General features: G+C 52.1%; 2 protein-coding genes across 7 annotated transcripts; one reads left to right on the forward strand and one right to left on the reverse strand.

Moving 5' to 3' along the window:
• Window positions 1-1,157: 1,157 nt before the first annotated feature.
• On the forward strand, window positions 1,158-6,760 carry Plscr3 (phospholipid scramblase 3). 4 transcript variants are annotated; one of them, XM_070001523.1, is made up of 8 exons: window positions 1,158-1,517; window positions 1,726-1,910; window positions 2,188-2,423; window positions 2,503-2,545; window positions 2,645-2,865; window positions 3,113-3,274; window positions 5,565-5,726; window positions 5,900-6,760. In XM_070001523.1, exons 2-8 carry the CDS (start codon window positions 1,904-1,906, stop codon window positions 5,954-5,956), a joined length of 888 nt encoding a protein of 295 aa, XP_069857624.1. In that variant the 5' UTR covers window positions 1,158-1,517; window positions 1,726-1,903; the 3' UTR covers window positions 5,957-6,760. The 4 variants fall into 4 exon arrangements, with proteins under 4 accessions (XP_069857624.1, XP_069857625.1, XP_069857626.1 ...); XM_070001524.1 differs by having other exon boundaries at window positions 1,730-1,910; XM_070001525.1 differs by having other exon boundaries at window positions 1,158-1,375; window positions 1,730-1,910.
• A 429-nt stretch (window positions 6,761-7,189) lies between these two features.
• On the reverse strand, window positions 7,190-17,046 carry Tnk1 (tyrosine kinase non receptor 1). 3 transcript variants are annotated; one of them, XM_070001521.1, is made up of 13 exons: window positions 17,013-17,046; window positions 14,916-15,080; window positions 14,706-14,776; window positions 14,426-14,617; window positions 13,848-14,003; window positions 13,461-13,744; window positions 12,968-13,241; window positions 11,016-11,110; window positions 9,894-10,058; window positions 9,552-9,631; window positions 7,637-7,935; window positions 7,459-7,554; window positions 7,190-7,372 (listed from the first exon to the last, which is right to left on the reverse strand). In XM_070001521.1, the coding sequence occupies exons 2-13, from the start codon at window positions 15,076-15,078 to the stop codon at window positions 7,259-7,261; spliced, it is 1,989 nt and encodes a 662-aa protein (XP_069857622.1). In that variant the 5' UTR covers window positions 15,079-15,080; window positions 17,013-17,046; the 3' UTR covers window positions 7,190-7,258. The 3 variants fall into 3 exon arrangements, with proteins under 3 accessions (XP_069857622.1, XP_069857621.1, XP_069857623.1); XM_070001520.1 differs by having other exon boundaries at window positions 16,937-17,023; XM_070001522.1 differs by lacking the exon at window positions 7,637-7,935 and having other exon boundaries at window positions 7,251-7,372; window positions 16,937-17,023.
• Between the last annotated feature and the right edge of the window lie 1,099 nt (window positions 17,047-18,145).

Genomic DNA, 18,145 nt, shown 5'->3' on the forward strand with positions numbered 1-18,145 from the left:
TCCTGCCCAAGCAGTCTTTGAACTGTTTTCCTCAGATCTCAGCCTCCTGAATAGCTAGGATTACAGGCTCAAGCCACCAGTGCCCCAGCTGGTAACTTACTTTTTTGTGTGTGCTGGTACTGGGGCAATTTATGCTTGGTGTTCTACCACTTGAACCATGACTCCAGTTCTGGCTTTTTGCCGGTTAGTTGTAGATAATTCTCTTGGATTTGTCTCTCCAAGATGGCTTTGAACTACGACGATCAGACCTCAGCCTCCTGAATAGTTAGGATGATAGCTTGAGCTACTGTGGCTTTAAGCTGGCCTGGTAACTAACTCTCTTTGCACAGCCACTATCATAGCCATCCTTTCCTGTAGAATGTTAAAGGCCTAGGTTACCTCTACTGTCTCCAAATTGCAGTTTTAAGTGATCCCTCTAAAGCACAAATTTGATCTTCGATTTTAAAATCTTTTGGTAGGGGTTTGGGATGTGGCTTACTAATAGAGTGCTTTCCTAGCATGCATAAAGCCCTGTTTTCGATTCCTCAGTACCACATACACAGAAAAAGCCCGAACTGGCGCTGTGGCTCAAGTGGCAGAGTCCTAGCCTTGAGCAAAAGAACCTCAGGGACAGTGCCCAGGCCCAGAGTCCAAGCTCCAGGACTGGTAATAACAAACAAAAAACAAAGCAAAACAACAACAACCAACTTTTGCTGGGTTCCTCGCTGCCCTGGGGGCCATGCCCAGCCTGCAAAGCCCTACCTGCACCTGGACAGCACTCTCTCTAAATGCATGCATCTTCGGTTTAACTCAGTCCCAGGGGTGCAGGACTTTAAATTCCTGCAGACTACCTCTGCTGAGGGCCCAAACCAAGAAAATCCCTCTTTTTGAGGAAGCTTTTTCTACCCAAGCTTCCCCCTCAGGCTCACCTCACGCATGCTTATTTATTGACACCCGCGTGGTTGCGGGTGCGTAAAGGAAGTACTGCCCTAGCAATGCTTGCGTGGGTCACCTCTGCGTCAGGGAGAGAAGACAGGGAGGTCGCCCTAGGGAGGTGAAGAACCCGGAGCCAGATCTGGAAGCCAATGAGTGAGGGTGAAGGGTGTTGCGCTGCGTCAGCGAGGTCCGAGCCGCCCTTGGGAGGAGGAGCCCAGGGGCCTGCTCCTCCCGACGCCGGAGCGCAGCGACCCCTTTCCACCAAGGGACGCTGAGCACTTATTGCCTGCGGATCCGGAGACGGTAGCCCGGCTGGGGCTCAGTCGGTCGCCTTTCGTAGGCCTCGGCAAACTCGGGTATCAGCAGCAACCGGAGCGGAAGGGGCCGTCACCGCGACGAAGCCGAGGCGCCGAGTCCTAGCTAGATCCGCGGCCCCGGGGGAGGAGCGGCGGCCTCCTCCGTGCGCAAACGCGCCGCCCATGTTCGGGGGCGGGGCCTGGATGGTCAGGGGCGGGGCCAGACGCTAAACCCGCCTCCGCCAGCGCTTGTGTGAGCCGCCGAGTGCGTGGCCCGGGCTTGTTTTGGGGAGGCGGGGGCTTCAGGTGAGCCCGGGCATGGAGGGATCTGGGAGACCTCCCTCGAGGTCAAGCCATCGGTCTGACCGGAGGTCCATCTGTCCTGCCGTTCTCCCACCACCGCTTCCGCGGAGCATGGGAGAACAAAGGGAGGGGGCGGCCCTGGGGCCCCAGAGGGATTTCGGGGTCCCAGGTATCCGGCTCCGCCCACTGACACTTTCGGTTTCTCCCCGAGTCAGAGGCGCCGCCCTAGAGACCCTGGGCCGGCGCTGGGCGCAGCCAGCCGCCTCTTCGCGTTTGCCTGTCCGTCTTTGTGTCTGTCTCTGTGTCTGTCTGACTGCCTCCGAGCTTGCCTCCACTTCCACAACTAAGCCTCCAGGACACGACTCCCTGCACACCTTCACCCCTTTCCCATGGCAGGTAAGCGGGTGTTAGCTAGGGGAGGAGGAGAGGGTCTCCGTTATCCCCCACCCCACCAAAGTGGGTGCCAGCTGCCGCACACATCCTCCAGGAATGTGCTCCGACGGGCTGCGTGGGGCCCTCCCTTCCCCCCGGGGAGCCACCGCCCTGCTCCCCCACCCCATCTTTCTCCGCCAATTCCTACCACATTTCCCGCGGAGCCTCGTGGTCCTTGGGCTGGGAAACAAGATGAAGCTGCGTGCGGGGTACCTTTCTAACTCAGGCTTGCCCTCCACAGGCTACATGCCCCCTACAGGCTACGCCCCTTCGCCCCCACCTCCCTACCCGGTGACCTCCGGGTACCAGGAGCCTGCGCTGCATCCTGGCCCCGGGCAGGCGCCAGTGCCCCCCCAGGTGCCCGCCCCCACGCCTGGCTTCGCCCTCTTCCCTTCGCCGGGTCCTGTGGCCCCAGCGCCTCCTGCTCCCTTCTTGCCACTGCCAGGGGTGCCTTCTGGCCTCGAATTTCTGGTGCAGGTAAGTGGGAGGGTGATGGAAAGGGGACCTGGGCATTCTGGCTGGATGGCTGATTCAGCACTACTCCCACTCTTTTCAGATTGATCAGATCTTGGTTCACCAGAAGACTGAGCGAGTGGAAAGTAAGTGGAAGGAGGAGCCGGGTTGGGCCTCGTAAACTTAGCAGGGATGGTGGGCGTCTCGGTCGGCGAGGCGCCTGAGCCTTAGCATGTCACCCTTAGCGTTCCTAGGCTGGGAGACCTGTAACCGGTACGAACTGCGCTCAGGGGCCGGGCAGCCTTTGGGTCAGGCTGCGGAGGAGAGCAATTGCTGCGCCCGTCTGTGCTGTGGCGCCCGCCGGCCTCTGCGTGTCCGCCTGGCGGATCCCGGGGACCGTGAGGTGCTACGCCTCCTCCGCCCGCTCCATTGTGGTTGCAGCTGCTGCCCCTGTGGCCTCCAGGAGGTGGGCGGAGTGGAACGGTGCCCTGGGGAGGCTTCGGTGTGGGGGTGGAGTGGGGAGAAGTTGAGGAGGAGAAGGGCCAATGATGGGGCAGGCTCAGGGTGAGGGGTGTGGCTTGTGAGGGGATGGGTGGTGGTGATGGGAGTTTAGTGAAACTGCCCACCAGAGGGATGGGAAGAGCCAGGATCAGTGAGGGCTGGGGCCAGGTTGCTCTGCCTCCTCCAATGGCCCTGTCTCTCTTTCACTCTAGATGGAAGTACAGGCTCCTCCTGGCACCACCATTGGCCACGTGCTGCAGACTTGGCATCCCTTCCTCCCTAAGTTCTCCATTCAGGATGCTGATCGCCAGACCGTCCTCAGAGTGGTGGGGCCTTGCTGGACCTGTGGTTGTGGCACAGATACCAACTTTGAGGTACCGGGAATAAGGGGAGATTTCCTAGCCCTTCATGAATCAAGATAGCAGCTTCCGTGAGGCAAGATGGCTTGATGAAAGTCAAAGCACTGAGTTCCTTAGTCTAAAGCATTATGACTCCTACCAGATTTCTAGTTTTCTTTTAATCAGAAAAGGGATACTAGCTGGGCTCTGGTGGCTCATGTCTGTAATCGATTACTAGCTTCCTAAGAGGTTCAGATCCAGAGGATCTAGATCAGAAGCTATCCCTGGCAGGAAAGCCAGTGAAACTCATAAAGCTTAGCTGAAAGAAAATGGCCACATGGTTCAGGCAGAAAAGAGTTTGGGAGGGCGGCAGGAGATGGAGGCAGAGAGGGGAAGAGAAGGGAAAAGAAGATTGGAGTTAATGTGGGGGGGGGGGAGTGGCTGTGGAATCTATCGGGTACAAAGGAAGCGTGACAGGGGCGGTCCAGGATATGACCTCAGAGAAAGGGGCAGTAACTGCCAGTTACCTGGGTTACAAATGCTGGGCGGAGACTTCTAGGGAAGGGACCATGTCTGCACCCAGGAAGACTAGTGAGGAAGGGGCCATTTTTTCCCAGGCACACCTAACAGACTCCATCTCCAAAATAACAGCAAAAAAGCAGGGCTGGAAGAGTAGCTCAAGTGTTATGCCAGCTGTGCAAGCAAGCAAAACAGTTCAAACCTCAGTACTACCAAAAGAAAACAAAAGAAAGATGATACTTATAAAAGTATGGGGAAGAAAATTACATTTTCCAATTGGGGAGGTAGAAGGATGATTACTCTTTTTTTTTTTTTTTTTTTTTTTTTTTTTGTCGGTCGTGGGGCTTGAACTCTGGGCCTGGGCGCTGTCCCTCAGCTCTTCAGCTCAAGGCGAGCGCTCTACCACTTGAGCTACAGCGCCACTTCCGGTTTTCTGGTGGTTTATTGGAGATAGGAGTCTCACGGTCTCTCCTGCCCGGGCTGGCTTTGAACCGCGATCCTCAGATCTCAGCCTCCTGAGTAGCTAGGATTACAGGCGTGAGCCACCAGCGCCCGGCAGGATGATTACTCTTTAACTCTGCCATATTGCTGGGCCTATGTGACAGATGTACATGAGACTCTGGTTTAGGCCCTGCCACAAGCACTAATTTGACATCCTGGCTTGTCTTGCCAACCTAAAAGTCCAAATGACCCAACCAATTTGAGGTCCAGGTGATAACCTCACCATGCCAACTTGGAGCCTGGAGAACCCAAAGAAAGAATTTTGGAGTGAAATTTGGGGAAATAACCTTGGTTTCTAGAAGACAAAGGTCCCCCACAGAACCTTGAGTTCTTTAGGGCATTATTTCTTGTGCAGATTAAGTAAAGAAAAAAAAGGTGTCAACCAGTAGTTTTCTGTTCAGGTGCTTTACATAAGGTATCTTGTAAAAAGTGAGTCACTTGTTAGTCAGTGGGAGGTTCTATGATGAGAACCAATTAGAAAGGAGATTATTGTGTCCTCTGTGGATGGGAATGTGTGGAGTATGGGGTTCTCATAGGACTAGAAAGTCCCCAGTCTTGAGCCTTTTCCTACCTCAGACTGGGCTTCAGGAAGGATCCCAGAGATATTGGACAGTGGTGGAAGCAGATGGACAGGATATAGAAGGAAATAGCTTCAGTCCTAGTCACTGGAGACTGAGCATAGAGAAAAAAAAAGGCCAGGAAGTCACTGTGAGTTACCACCCACTTCAAAAGGGCTTGTTTGCTGCTGAGCTGAGAGGCCAGTGGAAACTGTATGCAGAGCCTACAGCTACTTGTGTACTGTCCCATCCTTCATAGGCTTGGGTCATTTCTAGAAGAGGCTCACATGTAATGCTAGACAGAGTATTCCCTGCTTTTCAGATTATAGAGTCACTCCTTTGAGCAGACATATCCTCTAGGAGCCTACTTAGCTGGCAAAGTACAGCCAGATTTTGGCAGCTTCCAGTGATGTCTCAATTAGGCTACTGTACCAACTGTGCGTGTTGGGAACATTGGTAACCAAAGCAAACCTAGCAACCAGCATATACCACTGATGTTCAGATATGTCACTCATGGTCTTTGGAGAGTAACAGATTTGAGTCTGAGTCTTTATTTTTGCTCTGCACTTGCAGCATGATCCCAGGGGCCTTGTTACCCCAGCTGTCATATGGAAGCCCAAAGTTGTTGAAAAAATTCACTGGATATAGGGTCTATACCCAACTGTAGAGTGAAATTAACAGCATCCATCCAACTGTGGAGGGTAATTAAAGGCATCTGCCCCAGCTGAGACCTCCCTCCCTCCTGACAGGTTAAGACTAAGGATGAATCCCGAAGTGTGGGCCGCATCAGCAAGCAATGGGGAGGGCTGCTTCGAGAAACCCTCACAGATGCAGATGACTTTGGCCTCCAGTTTCCAGTGGATCTGGACGTGAGGGTGAAGGCTGTGCTGCTAGGAGCCACGTTCCTCATTGTGAGTGGGCTGCCCCTGCCCCTCCTCTTCCTGTCACTCTTTTGTTGTCATTTCCTAACTTCTTGAAAGTTGGGGGCCAGTTGTTATGGGGGATTACCACTCCAGACCTGGGCTGTAATAACTGAACCAAGTTGGCCCAGCCAGATCTCCTGTTGACACTGGCTTCTCCATAGGATTACATGTTCTTCGAGAAGCGAGGAGGCACTGGACCCTCTGCCATCACCAGTTAGAAGCCACCTCAGGATGAGGAGACCATCATCTCAACAAGAATTCAAGATGGTCAATGGCCGTGGCCTGGACACCCCTCAGAGGCAGTCCCTTCCATGTAGAGGACAAACAGGGGTGTGTTGAGTGCCTGGGATCTATGTTACCCTATTCCCATCATCTCCCCCGGCCTCCTTCACCTGTGGCCCAGAAGAAGGGGGTATGTATGAGTCTTTGCCTGCTACCTCCCGCCACCTCCCTGTAGTTCTTGGGCACACTGGCATGTCAGCTTTCAAACTTTCCTTGCTCACTCCCTCCCACATCCTTTAGGGCTTCATTACCAGAGGCCTTTTTTTTTTTTTTTCTGCCAATACTGGGTTTTTGAACCCTGGCCTCCCACTTGAGCTAGGGCCCCAAGCCCCAACCACCAGAGGCAGGTTTTAAACCACAAAACTATGGGTTTACAACAGGGCTGGTGGAAGATGGGCAGCACCAAAGATGGAAGATATGCCACCCTTCCCCTGCTTGGCCAGTTAGTTCTGTCTCAGACTATGGCACTTTCAGGGGCTTTCCACCTGTCCACCAACAGCTGTAGAGGTTGGACCCCAGTGCCAACTTCCTTTCCCTCTTGGGCCCTGCCCACAGCTGGTGCTTGCTGTAGCTTCCTGTGCCTTATTTAACCACCTCTTCCTTCCCTTGCTCTAGGAAGGAGGCTACATCTTTGTATGTTGTATTCATATAAACTTTGTAACTTTTTGAACATTGGAAGATGTATGTAATTGGGGAAGAGAGAAGAAAGTTGGTATGGGGAAAAATCAAAAGGAACTAACAATAGTTGAGCTGTTGTAGTTAATCTATGCTATTAAGATCAAATGCCTCTGAGTCCAAGAGGGCAATTTTCATTACCCATGGTGGCTCTGGATCCTATCAAGACATTTAGAGTCATGTGCCCCAATTCAATATGGCTGCTTCCATCATGCAAGATGGATGCCCCATAGCATCCACTGAGGTATCTAATTGAGGATGACCACTTCATCATTGCAGCAAGTAGAAGCTTCCTTTCCTGTCAGTCCTCCTCGTCTCAGGCATGGTATAGATCCTTCTTGGCATGGTTAACGGTTCTTTGGCCCTTGAGGCCAGAGGGCAGGGTAGGGAGGAGATAATCAGTGCCTGACCCTGGACTCCTCTGGGTTCTTCCCTTCCTGCGACAGCAGGTAGGAAAGTCTGCCTCTCTGAAGACCTTTTCTGACCCTGCTTGGTCCTCAGTAACCAGCCCTGTGAGGGCTTCAGGTGCTCTATGCTGGTGTCTGTGCCCAAGGAAGCAGAACTCAGGACCGGGCCAGGACGTAGCGGCTGGCGGCTGAGAGGTCCCACTGGTAATGCTCCAGGATGCGCCTGCAGTCAGCTCTGGACCGGCTACTCAGGTGGAAAAGGTGGTCTACCTGTGGGACGAGAGAGGGGGCAGCTGCTGACTGCCGGGCAACATGGTAGGAGAAGAGAGAAGCCTGGGAGAGGAGTCTGACTTTACCTTGAGATTCCGAATGGCTGTAAACACATCTCCTCCAGAGGCTCTCAGAGCCACCTGGCACTCCTGGTGGGTGACTCCATGCACGCTCAGCTCTACCTGTGGATGACAAAAGTTTTGTTCCCATCTGCGCTTTCCTGCAAGGCCCTTTGGGTACTAGACCATTTTAGTGAGGCCTCACCTCTAGAATCTTCCTCTGCCACTCAAGGTCAGGCAAGGGGCTTCCAGAAGGGGAAGTGGCTTTATTGGCTCCGGGTGCTCCAGGGCATTGGCTGTGGGGGAGTTCTCTTTTGGGTAAGGGAGGCCGTGCCCTGGGGGGCTGGCTGGGCTGAGAAGAGCTGGAGGCAAAAGGAGGGCGTGGAGGTAGGTCTGTGGGTCCTCGGGGAACAGCTCTGGCATGTCGAAGTTCTGGGGGGCTTGAACCACCCCCTGTAGGGCGAGGGCCCAAGGACAGAACTGACTCCAGACTCTTGGAAATGCCTGCACAGTTGAGAAAGAAATGACTTAACAGGATGCCCAGATGTTGGGTCTTAGCTTCCTGCTTGCTGTCTTCACCTGCACTGAGCTGAATGCTTTTTACTAGAATTTTTACATGAGCTAGGTGTATTAGGTAGGATAACAAAGCATGTGGGAAAATGATTGTTAAGACTGAGGTGGCTAGACTGGATAGGATGGCTCCAGCCAGTAGTAATCTTAGCTATTTGGGAGGGGGAGATTGGGGAATCACAGTTCAAGGCCAGCTTAGGCATTAGATTTCTTGAAACACTATCTCAGTCAGTGGTGGGGCACTCATACCAGTTATTAGAAAAGCACAATGGCTAAGAATGTCGCCCACACCTATTAGCCCCAGAAACATGAGGAAGCACAAGTAGGAATATCACACCCCAGGGTAGACTTGGCATAAATGAGTCTCTACCTCAAAAATAACCAATGGAGCCAGGTGCCAGTGGCTCATGCCTGTAATCCTAGCTACTCAGGAGGCTAAGATCTGAGGATCACAGTTCAAAGCCAGCCCAGGCAGGAACGTCTGTGAGACTCTCATCTCCATTAACCACCAGAAAACCAGAAGTGGCGCTGTGGCTCAAGTGATAGAACGCTAGCCTTGAGCTGAAGAACTCAAGGACAGTACCCAGGCCCAGAGTTCAAGCCCTACGACTAACAAAATAAAAATAACCAATGGATCTGGGTGCCAATGGCTCATGCCTGTAATCCTAGCTACTGAGGAGGCTGTGATCTGAGGATTGTGGTTCAAAGACAACCCAGGCAGGAAAACCTGTGAGACTTACCTCCAATTAAGTAACAAGAAGCTGGAAGTGGCTCAAGTAGAAGCTCAGAGGCAGCGCATAGGCCCTGAGTTAAAAACTAATGGAGAGCTGGGAAGGTGACTTAGTGGTAGAGTGCTTGCCTAGCATGCATGAAGCCTTGGGTTCGATTCTTCAGTACCACATAACAGAAAAGGCTGGAAGTGGTGCTGTAGCTCAAATAGTAAAATGCTAGCCTTGAGCAAAAGCAGCTCAGGGACAATACCTAAGCCCTGAGTTCAAGCCCCAGGACTGGCAAAAACAAAAAGCTAATGGAAGATGGGGCTGGAGGTATGACTCAGGTGGTTGCATACCTGCCTAGCAAGCTCAAGGCCCTAAGTTCAATCTCCAATATGGTCAAAAAAGAAACAGACAAAACAACTAAGTGGCTGGGGGCCCAGAGAACTAAGAGCATAGGGCCGTAGTGGGAAATGCTGACCAGTGGGTAAGATAAGGGGCCTCCAGTCTCAATAATAGCTATGATGGGGTTGGGAATGTGGCTTGGTGGTAGAGTACTTGCCTGGCATGCATGGGTTTGATTCCTCAGTACCACATAAACAGAAAGCCAGAAATGGGCCTTAGCTCAAGCCCTTGAGCTGCTTTTGCTCAGGGACAGTGCCCAGGCCCTGAGTTCGAGCCCTGGGACTCAAAAAAAACAAAAAACAAAAAACAGCTAGGATTCCCACAGACAAGGGAAGGGAAGAAATCTTACATGCACAGGCATGGATACAGGGCAAGGGGCAAAATTGGAAGTTGGTTCTTGATCTCCAACCCCTGGAGTCCCACCAAACCCACCTTTCATTTTTTGCAAGGGCACATTCCTTCTCTGGCCTCGTGCGGCTGGTAGATTCCGAAGATTTGCCTTCTCTCTGTCCCTGTTAAGAGAGGTGACCCAGTTCATCCTCCACCCTAATCCCTACCCTCACATATCAGTCAGTATTCTCTCACCAAGAACAGGCTTCCAGATGTGCTGGGACTTGGGGTGGGGGAAAAGCTCCAACGTGGAAGCCAGCCCTGCTTTACCTCCAGCTGTGCTCTGGTCCTGTCTCCAAGGTTTTTTTTCCCAAAGGAGTTACAACATTTTGTCAGATACCACCACCACTGTGTGGCCACCCCAGGCCAGCTGTGTCCCCTCACCTATCTGTGCTTCCTTGGTGTCGCTCTCCCCTGAGTGGGGAGCCTCTGTGGACTGGACGGGTAGCTAGTGGGCCCCCTAAATCCACCAGTGTCACTGCTGAGGCTGGGAAGTTGCCCATTTTGAAGGTGCGACCATTCTGGCCTTTCCAGGTTGTAGAGTCTGGGCTGTAGGAAGAGGAGCAGAAGCATGAAGAGTGGCCATTAGAGCCAGGGGCTGGTGACTCAACCCCTGTAATCCTTGCTATTCAGAAGGGTGAGATTGGAGGATTGTGGTTTGAAGCCAGCCTGAGCAGGAAAGTCCATGAGACTCTTAGCTCCTCCAATTAACCACCAAAAAACCAGAAGTGGCACTGTGGCTCAAAGTGGTAGAATGCTAGCCTTGAGTGAAAAAGCTTAGGAACAGTGCCCAGGCCCTGAGTTCAAGCCCCACAACCACCACCACCAACAACAAAATTGACCACTGAGTTAAAGCCACATTTAGCTTACCAGGCTGCATCTGTCTAGAAGAAGGAAATCCTTTTTTCCTCCAACAGAAAAGGGGTCTATGGGCTATCTGGGGCCCTGATAGAGTGAGACTGTGTTAGACCTGGGCCAAGAGAGAGAAGACCCACAAGACCAGAGTTCAAGGTGTTAGGGAATACTACAAAGCTAGGTCTCAAGGGTGAGTGGGTACCCTAGCTCACTCTTATAATCCTAGCTACTCAGGAGGCTGAGCTCTAAGGATGGAGAAAGAAAAAAAAAAAAAAAGAACGGCCGGGCGCTGGTGGCTCATGCCTGTAATCCTAGCTACTCAGGAGGCTGAGATCTGAGGATCGCGGTTCAAAGCCAGCCCGGACAGGAGAGACCGTGAGACTCCTATCTCCAATAAACCACCAGAAAACCGGAAGTGGCGCTGTAGCTCAAGTGGTAGAGCGCTCGCCTTGAGCTGAAGAGCTGAGGGACAGCGCTCAGGCCCAGAGTTCAAGCCCCACGGCCGACAAAAAAAAAAAAAAAAAAAAAGAAGAAGACCCACAAGGCCAGTGTTCAAAGAAGTGGGGAAAAGTAGAGAAGTGACTAGAACTCAAGAAAGATGAGAGGGGGGAGGCCTCCCCTGGGAACACTTGGGATGCCTGAAGTTGTCACCTGCCCTCGATGATAGTGATAGGGTCACCAGACTCCATCCGCAAAGCACCTGACTCTGTGACATCTCTCACACATCTTCCCTCACAAGGCCAGGCCTGTGGAGACAAAAGAAGAGAAGGCTAGGCTTTTGGCCTGAGGCACCAATCAATCAGACCCATACTAGGTGTGTCTTCTAGGCTGGGTCCTGAGTGGGACTGTTCCTATCTCCTAGTTGTAACCCACTTAGAACTAGGGGAGAACCACCTGGATTCCTTACCAACCTGGACAGGCCCAGGATGCAGAAAGTATCCTACAGGGGTCAAGGAGAGAGCCATCCTGGTCACTAATTTTACTCTACACCCAAGCCTGTCAGGTCCGTGTCCTAGGTACTTCTGGGAAATTTCTATTCCTTACCAGTCCCACTTCCTCAACCCATGCCTCTTCTTCTCATTGGTTTGGTTTGGTTTTGCCATACTGAGGTGTAAATTTAGGGCCTTGAAATTGCTAGACTAGCATGATTGCACAGCCATACCTTTAGCCCATCTTCTTTTCACTTCTCTCTTTTTTTTTTTTTTTGGTCATGGGACTTGAACTCTGGGCCTGGGCTCTGTCCCTCGGCTCTTTAGTTTAAGGCTAGTGCTATACCACTTGAGCCACAGAGCAATTTCTGTTTTTTTTTCTATTTATGGGGTACTGAAGAGTTGAACCCAGGGCCTCATGCATGCAAGGCAAGCACTCTACCACTGAGCCACTTCCCAGCCTTTTCCTTTCACTTCTAATTCATGGCCATTGTCAAGGCAATCCCTCTAAGTCATTCTTGGATCAGACTAGAATGAAATAATATGTAAAGTTGGTTTGTAATTCCTTGCCTTTCCATGGTTCTGATAAACCCTCAGAGTAGGGGCTGGGAATGTGGCTTAGTGTAGAGTGCTTGCTTAGCATGCATGAAGCCCTGGGTTTGAGTCCATGTACACAGAAGAGACCAGAAGTGGAGCTTTGGCTCAAGTGGTAGAGTGCTAGCCTTGAGCAAAAGAAGCTTAGAGACAGAGCCCAGGCCTGGAGTTCAAGCCCCAGGACTGGCAAAAAACAAAAACAAAACAAAACCCTCAGAGTAAATAAAAGGACTAAATTCCTTTAATAGCAGATATAGGGCTGGGAAAGTGGCTCAGTGGTAGAGTGCTTGCCTTGCATGCATGAGGCCCTGGGTTTGATTCCTCAGCACCACATAAGCAAAAAGAAAAAAGCTGGAAGTGGCGCTGTGCTCAAGTGGTAGAGCGCTAGCCTTGAGCTGAAGAGCTGAGGGACAGCGCCCAGGCCCAGAGTTCAGGCCCCACGACCAGACCCAAAAAAAAAAAAAAAAAAGCAGATACAGGGATTTAGGGAAGGGCCTTAGAGTCACATAGACTGGTGCAGTTGTGTGACTGTGACATCACTAATCTATCAGTATCTAAATCACTCTATTTGTTTAATGGAGATAAAAATAATTACCTCATGAGGTTGTTGAGACAACTAAATGACTGTGTAGGAAGGTCTTAGTACAGTGAGTATGACTATAAGAAGGCCTAAAGCATGGTACAGTGAGTATCTCATACTGTCAAGTACTCTATGCCTAGCCAGAATTTCGTAACATGCCCAGGAACCCTCTGGGAGGCAGCCCTGCTCACTTGGTAACCTTATTACTTCTATTTCCCCTCACCCCACTTGAGGCTTCTTTTCCCTGTCAAACACTCACAGGGACCTACTGCCCTCTCCTGAGCCCCTTTTCTGGCTCAGACACAGAAAGCCCAGCCTTTCAGCATACTGCCTCCCCAGGTCCCAAAGCTCTTTGAAAGCAGGGATTGAATGTCTTGTTCAGAGCTTGATCCCAGAGTCCAGCACAGGCATCAGGTTACATTGGTCTTAGGCATGGAATCCTGTGATAGAGAACAGAGGAAAGCCAGGCTATGTGTATCTAGGGAGTGGAGGGTCCCCACCTCTTGGAGCAGCCCTTCCAGGTTGGCAAAGCTTGGACGATCCGCAGGGTGGGGGGCCCAGCAACGCAAGGCAATCGAGTAGAGGGCTCTAGAACAGAAGGGAGGCCTTGGCAGCCGAGCTCGTTCCTTCTCCAGCCGATGCAGAATGAGATATGGGGGGACCCCAGCCCAGGGTTCTTCGCCTCCAGAGAACATCTCCCACAGCGTCACTCCGAACATCCACACATCCGAGGCGGACGAGAAGGCTCCTTGGTGCAGGCTCTCTGGGGCACACCTGCGGGAGTAGAAGCACCCAGGAAGTTTGCCTTCTATTCAGTAGTACCCCCAGCCAGGGTGATCCTGTCTTCCTTGTCTTTCTTTTCAAGCCCTTCCAGATCTGATGAACTCCTGGTCCCGGCCTCCTTTAGAGGACCAGCCCCCCTCCAAATAGACCTGGCTGGTCTATTCCCCAATCCCAGCTGGAGCCCACCCACCAACAGAACGCCATGCTCACCAGGCATAGGGGATGGGGCGGGGCCCGCCCATGACATAGCGCCCGTGGGCGCCACCTAGAGGCCGGACCAGCCCGAAGTCGGCCACTTTAATGGTCTGTGGGGAGGCCAGCAGCAAGTTGCGGGTAGCAAGGTCCCGGTGCACCAGCCCGCGGGCCCCCAGGTAGGCCATGGCTCCTGCTAACTGCCTCAGGAAGAGGCAGAGCAGGACCACGGGAAGTGGAGGTGTTGGGGCTGGGGCAGTTAGGCGTGCATGCAGGGAGCCCAGTGGTGCCAGCTCCATCACCTGTAGGATACAGTGGTCTGAGCCATGGTCTGGCCCCCAGCAGATACTCCTGCCACACACCAGCTCCAGGGCTGCAGGGGTACCAGCATTAGCATCTTCTCACCATCTGCAGAGGCTGGCCCAATACTAGGCCATGAAGTTGCAGCACATGTGGGTGCTCCAGGTTCATCATGATGGATACCTCTCGGAGAAAGTCTCCCAGCTCAGTGCCTACTGGACCTTCAGGACCCGCCCTTAGGGATTTGACAGCCACTGGGATCTATAGGTGGAGGCAAGTGTGTAGGTGTGTTGGGGGAGAAAGCATGAAGACTGCAAGGGAGCTAGGAGTGGGTGACTCATGCCTATTATCCTAACTACTAAGGAGGCTGAGATTTGAGGCTCAGTTCCAAGCCAATCCATGAGACTTTTCTCTCCAGCTAACTAGCAACAAGCCATCAGTGGAGGTGTGGCTCAAATGCTGGAGTGCCAGACTTGGGTAAAAAAAAAAAGCCAAGTAAGAGCTTGAGACCCTGAATTCAAGCTCAGTACAGGGCCTATGCACATGTGTGCACACCCCTGCACACATACATGAGCACATACCATACATATGGGCATGCCCTCCTCCCCTCCCAAAAAAAATACATGTTGCAAGGCACAGCTTGTTCAGGTACCCTGGGTGAAGTTTACTTTGTAGACACTCACAGTCTGGCCATTGGGCAGTGTCCATAGCCCTTGATGTACCACACCAAAGCAGCCTGAGCCCAACAGCTTGCCTCTGCACACAGCACCTTCTGGGATCAGACATTTGAGGCCCCCGTCTGGCTCTGGGAGGACTGGCAAGCTCTCTGAGGGTGTGGTGGTCTTCCTCTGCTCAGGGGCAAATCCCCCCAGGATCTGAAATAGGAGTCGGCACTCAGGTATGCAAGGCCCTGCAGAATCCTCCCTGCCCCCTCTAAGCCCTTTAAACCCCAGCACCACATACCTTGTAGACCCAGTTCTTAGGCTTGATTCCTGAACGGTATCTCTTCAGAGATTCAGCCAGTCTGCGCTGGGCTAAAGGAGGCAAGAATCAGAGGGCTTGGATGGAGGTGGGGTGCAAAAATATTTATAGGTAAGATGAGGGCTGGGGTGAAGGAGCGTGGGGTCCACAATGGATAGGCTGGGGAAGGGCATTAGGGCAGGGGTTCCTCACCAGGTCTGCCCATGCCAATTCCATCCAGGTCCTCAGGCCTTACAAAGTCGAAATGCTCTGGCCTAGTGACATTAAGTTCTTCAAGGATGGGCCGATAAAACTGGGCCAGCTGAGTGTCCCGGAGCAGCTGAAGCAGCCACAGGGAGCTGGCCTCGGGGAGCATGTCTGGAGAAGGACGTTTAAGGATGACACTCAGATGCCATAAGCAGGACATCTGCCACCATCCTCAGCGCCCCCCATCAGAAACTCAGAATATAGGGCACATGAGAGGGATCAAGGAACTCTGCCACTTATATACACATCTCAGGAAGCACACTTCCTTTTCCCCAAGTCTGTAGGCGCTCTTCCCTTGTACCACTGAGAAACATGTCCCGTTCATACCTGAGATTTCAAAATATTACCTACCCAGACTAGACTCTAGCTACACCCCTGGCACAACTCTAGAAATATGAAATACTGATCCTGCATCCCTAGGATACCCAGATATAGATTTCTGTAGACCTGAGCTACACCCTTGCATACACTTGAGATACCTCTCCTCCCCCCACATGAGGCATTTTTGCCTGGGACACACACCAAAGACACTCAGATATCACACACACACACACACACACACACACACACAGATACACTGTCTCTCATACATATTGAGACAGATACACTGCAAAACATGCTTAAGACAGCTAGATACACTCCAATATGCACTGTGAGATGCCCAAGTTTGCTTTTCCATACCCTCTCACATGCAAGTACTTGAGACACAGCAATTCACTGTTGTGTCTCACTGCCATACATTTAAGATACCCAGTTAGGCCACCTTACATGTCTGAGGCACCAAGACTCATAAACTCACACAACAAATCAGGCACCAGTGCCTCATGTCTATAATCCTAGCTACTCAACAGGCTAAATTCTGAGGACTGGGGTTTGAAACCCACCCTGGGAAGATATATCCAAGAGATTTTTTTCTTCTTTTTTTACGTGTGAGACTGGGTCTTGAACTTGGTACCTGATGCTTTGGCTCATTGGCTAGTCCTCTACCAACTGAGCCATGCTTCCAACTCCCTGACAGATTCTTATCAACTACTAAAAAACTGGAAGTGGAGCCGGGCACTGGTGGCTCACACCTGTAATCTTAGCTACTCAGGAGGCTGAGATCTGACGATCGCAGTTCAAAGCCAGCCCAAGCAGGAAACTCCAAGAGATGCTTATCTCCAATAAACCAGGAGAAAATCAGAAGTGGCGCTGTGGTTCAAGTGGTACAGCGCTCATCTTGCGCTGAAGAGCTGAGGGACAGTGCCCAGGACCAGAGTTCAAGCCCCACGACCGACCAAAAAAATTAATTAATTAATTAATTTTAAAAAAAACCTGGAAGTGGGGTAGTAGTGGCTCAAGTGGTAGGTACTCACTTTGAGTAAAAAAACAAACAATAACAACAACCAAACTGAAGGACAGCACTTAGGCCCTAAGTTCAAGCTCTAGTAGCAGCACAAAAACAAAACCTTCTCTAGGCAAGCATTCTTCCCTATAACTCTCACACCACCTAAAGGTCATCCAAGGATCATAGCTAAAAAGCTACCCAAGAAGGCAACATGGGAAATTAAACAGGCATTTTGTGATGGGCTGCTAAGTGAAGGCCAGTGTGATCTCAAGGATTGCCCACAGAGCCTCCTTGACTCCACTTCAAAGTGGCTCCACCAACCTTCAAGAAAGGAGGCTCCAGGCCTCTAAGTACTGGCTGCCTGCACAGATGCTCTTACACACACACACACACACACACACACACACACACACACACACACACACACACACACACACACACACACACACACACACACACCTGGACACAGGTATACCACCCCTCTCCCCTCTCCTCTCCCCTCTCTCCTGTCCTTAAGCATAGAAGAAACACAGGATCCCAGGCCTAAAAGGCAGGCCTGGCACTGCATGTCAGAGGAAGACAGGAGGAAAGGAAGGACCCAGGGAGAGGAAGGGAGACTCACCTCCCCCACCCCACACACCTTAAGACCTCAACAGACTGCTGCACTGCTCTTTTGGCCGCAGCCCACTGTTCCCCGCTTAGATACGGACCCTTACCTGGTGAAGGCGGAAGCAGTGGCTGTGGAGCCGCCCAGATTGCCAGCACTAAATCCTGGGCAGGGCGGGACCTGAGGCCGCAGGGGGCGGGTCCTGGCAGCTGGCTCAGAGCCAGGTAAGGGCAGAGCCTCCAATATTCCCGTGGCACCAGATGAGGGTGGCCTGGACGCCTGGCACTCCCTTCCCTTCTTCAAGGCTGGCTGGCCCCCAGGCTAGGAGAAAAGTCCCTTACCTGACTTCCCTCACGTTCTCTTTCCAGCTCTCCAAAGAACTTTCCATCCCTTCCAACTCTTTCCTTTGGATGGAGCGCCCTCTCTCCCCAAACCTTTCATCTGTCTCTCACCAGGAGCCACCTGCCAATAGGTAAGCACCTGATAGAGTTACCCTGCTTAGGCTAGGAGGAATGCAGGCTAAGCAGAGCATAGGCACTGCCCAGTACTAGGAGAGTGACCCTCACTGCACAATTTAACCCAGTAGGGGAAGCCAGGCCAGTGGCTCCTTTCACTGACATTTGGGGGTGTGGGTGTGGGTGTGGGGTGTACATGCGCACATACACGTGTGCTGGTACTGAGGTTGAACTCAGGGCCTTTCATTTCCACTTGAGCCAAGCCTCCACTTTCCACACCTCTACTTCTGGATCTCCCCCCCCCCCCCCGATTAATTAGAAGAGTCTCACAGATTTTTCTACTCTGGCTGGCTTTAAACCAAGATCCTCAGATCTCAGCCTCCTAGGTACCTAAGATTGCAGACATGAGCTACCAGGGCCTGTCTCACCGACAGTTTTTGGTATAACATTAGCTCTTTGGGGCTGGGAAGTTGGCTCAGTGGGTAGTGCTTGCCTCGCGTGCATGAGGCCCTGGGTTCGATTCCTCAGCACCACATTAGCAGAAAAAGCTGGAAGTGGCACTGTGGCTCAAGTGGTAGGGCGCTAGCCTTGAGCTGAAGAGCTGAGGGACAGCGCCCAGGCCCAGAGTTCAGGCCCCACGACCAGACCACCCCTGACCCCACAAAAAAATTAGCTCTTTCATGTACCTTCTGCCCTCTTCAGGGCCCTGAACCCTGCCACTCAGCCTGTGGCCACAGAGTGACAGTCTATAACTTCAAAGAAGACTCTGAAGAGGATCATGCCCTCT

Source organism: Dipodomys merriami, unplaced genomic scaffold, assembly GCF_024711535.1.
Source record: "Dipodomys merriami isolate MVZ:Mamm:240054 unplaced genomic scaffold, mDipMer1.0.p SCAF_59, whole genome shotgun sequence".
Classification (NCBI taxonomy): Eukaryota; Metazoa; Chordata; class Mammalia; order Rodentia; family Heteromyidae; genus Dipodomys; species Dipodomys merriami.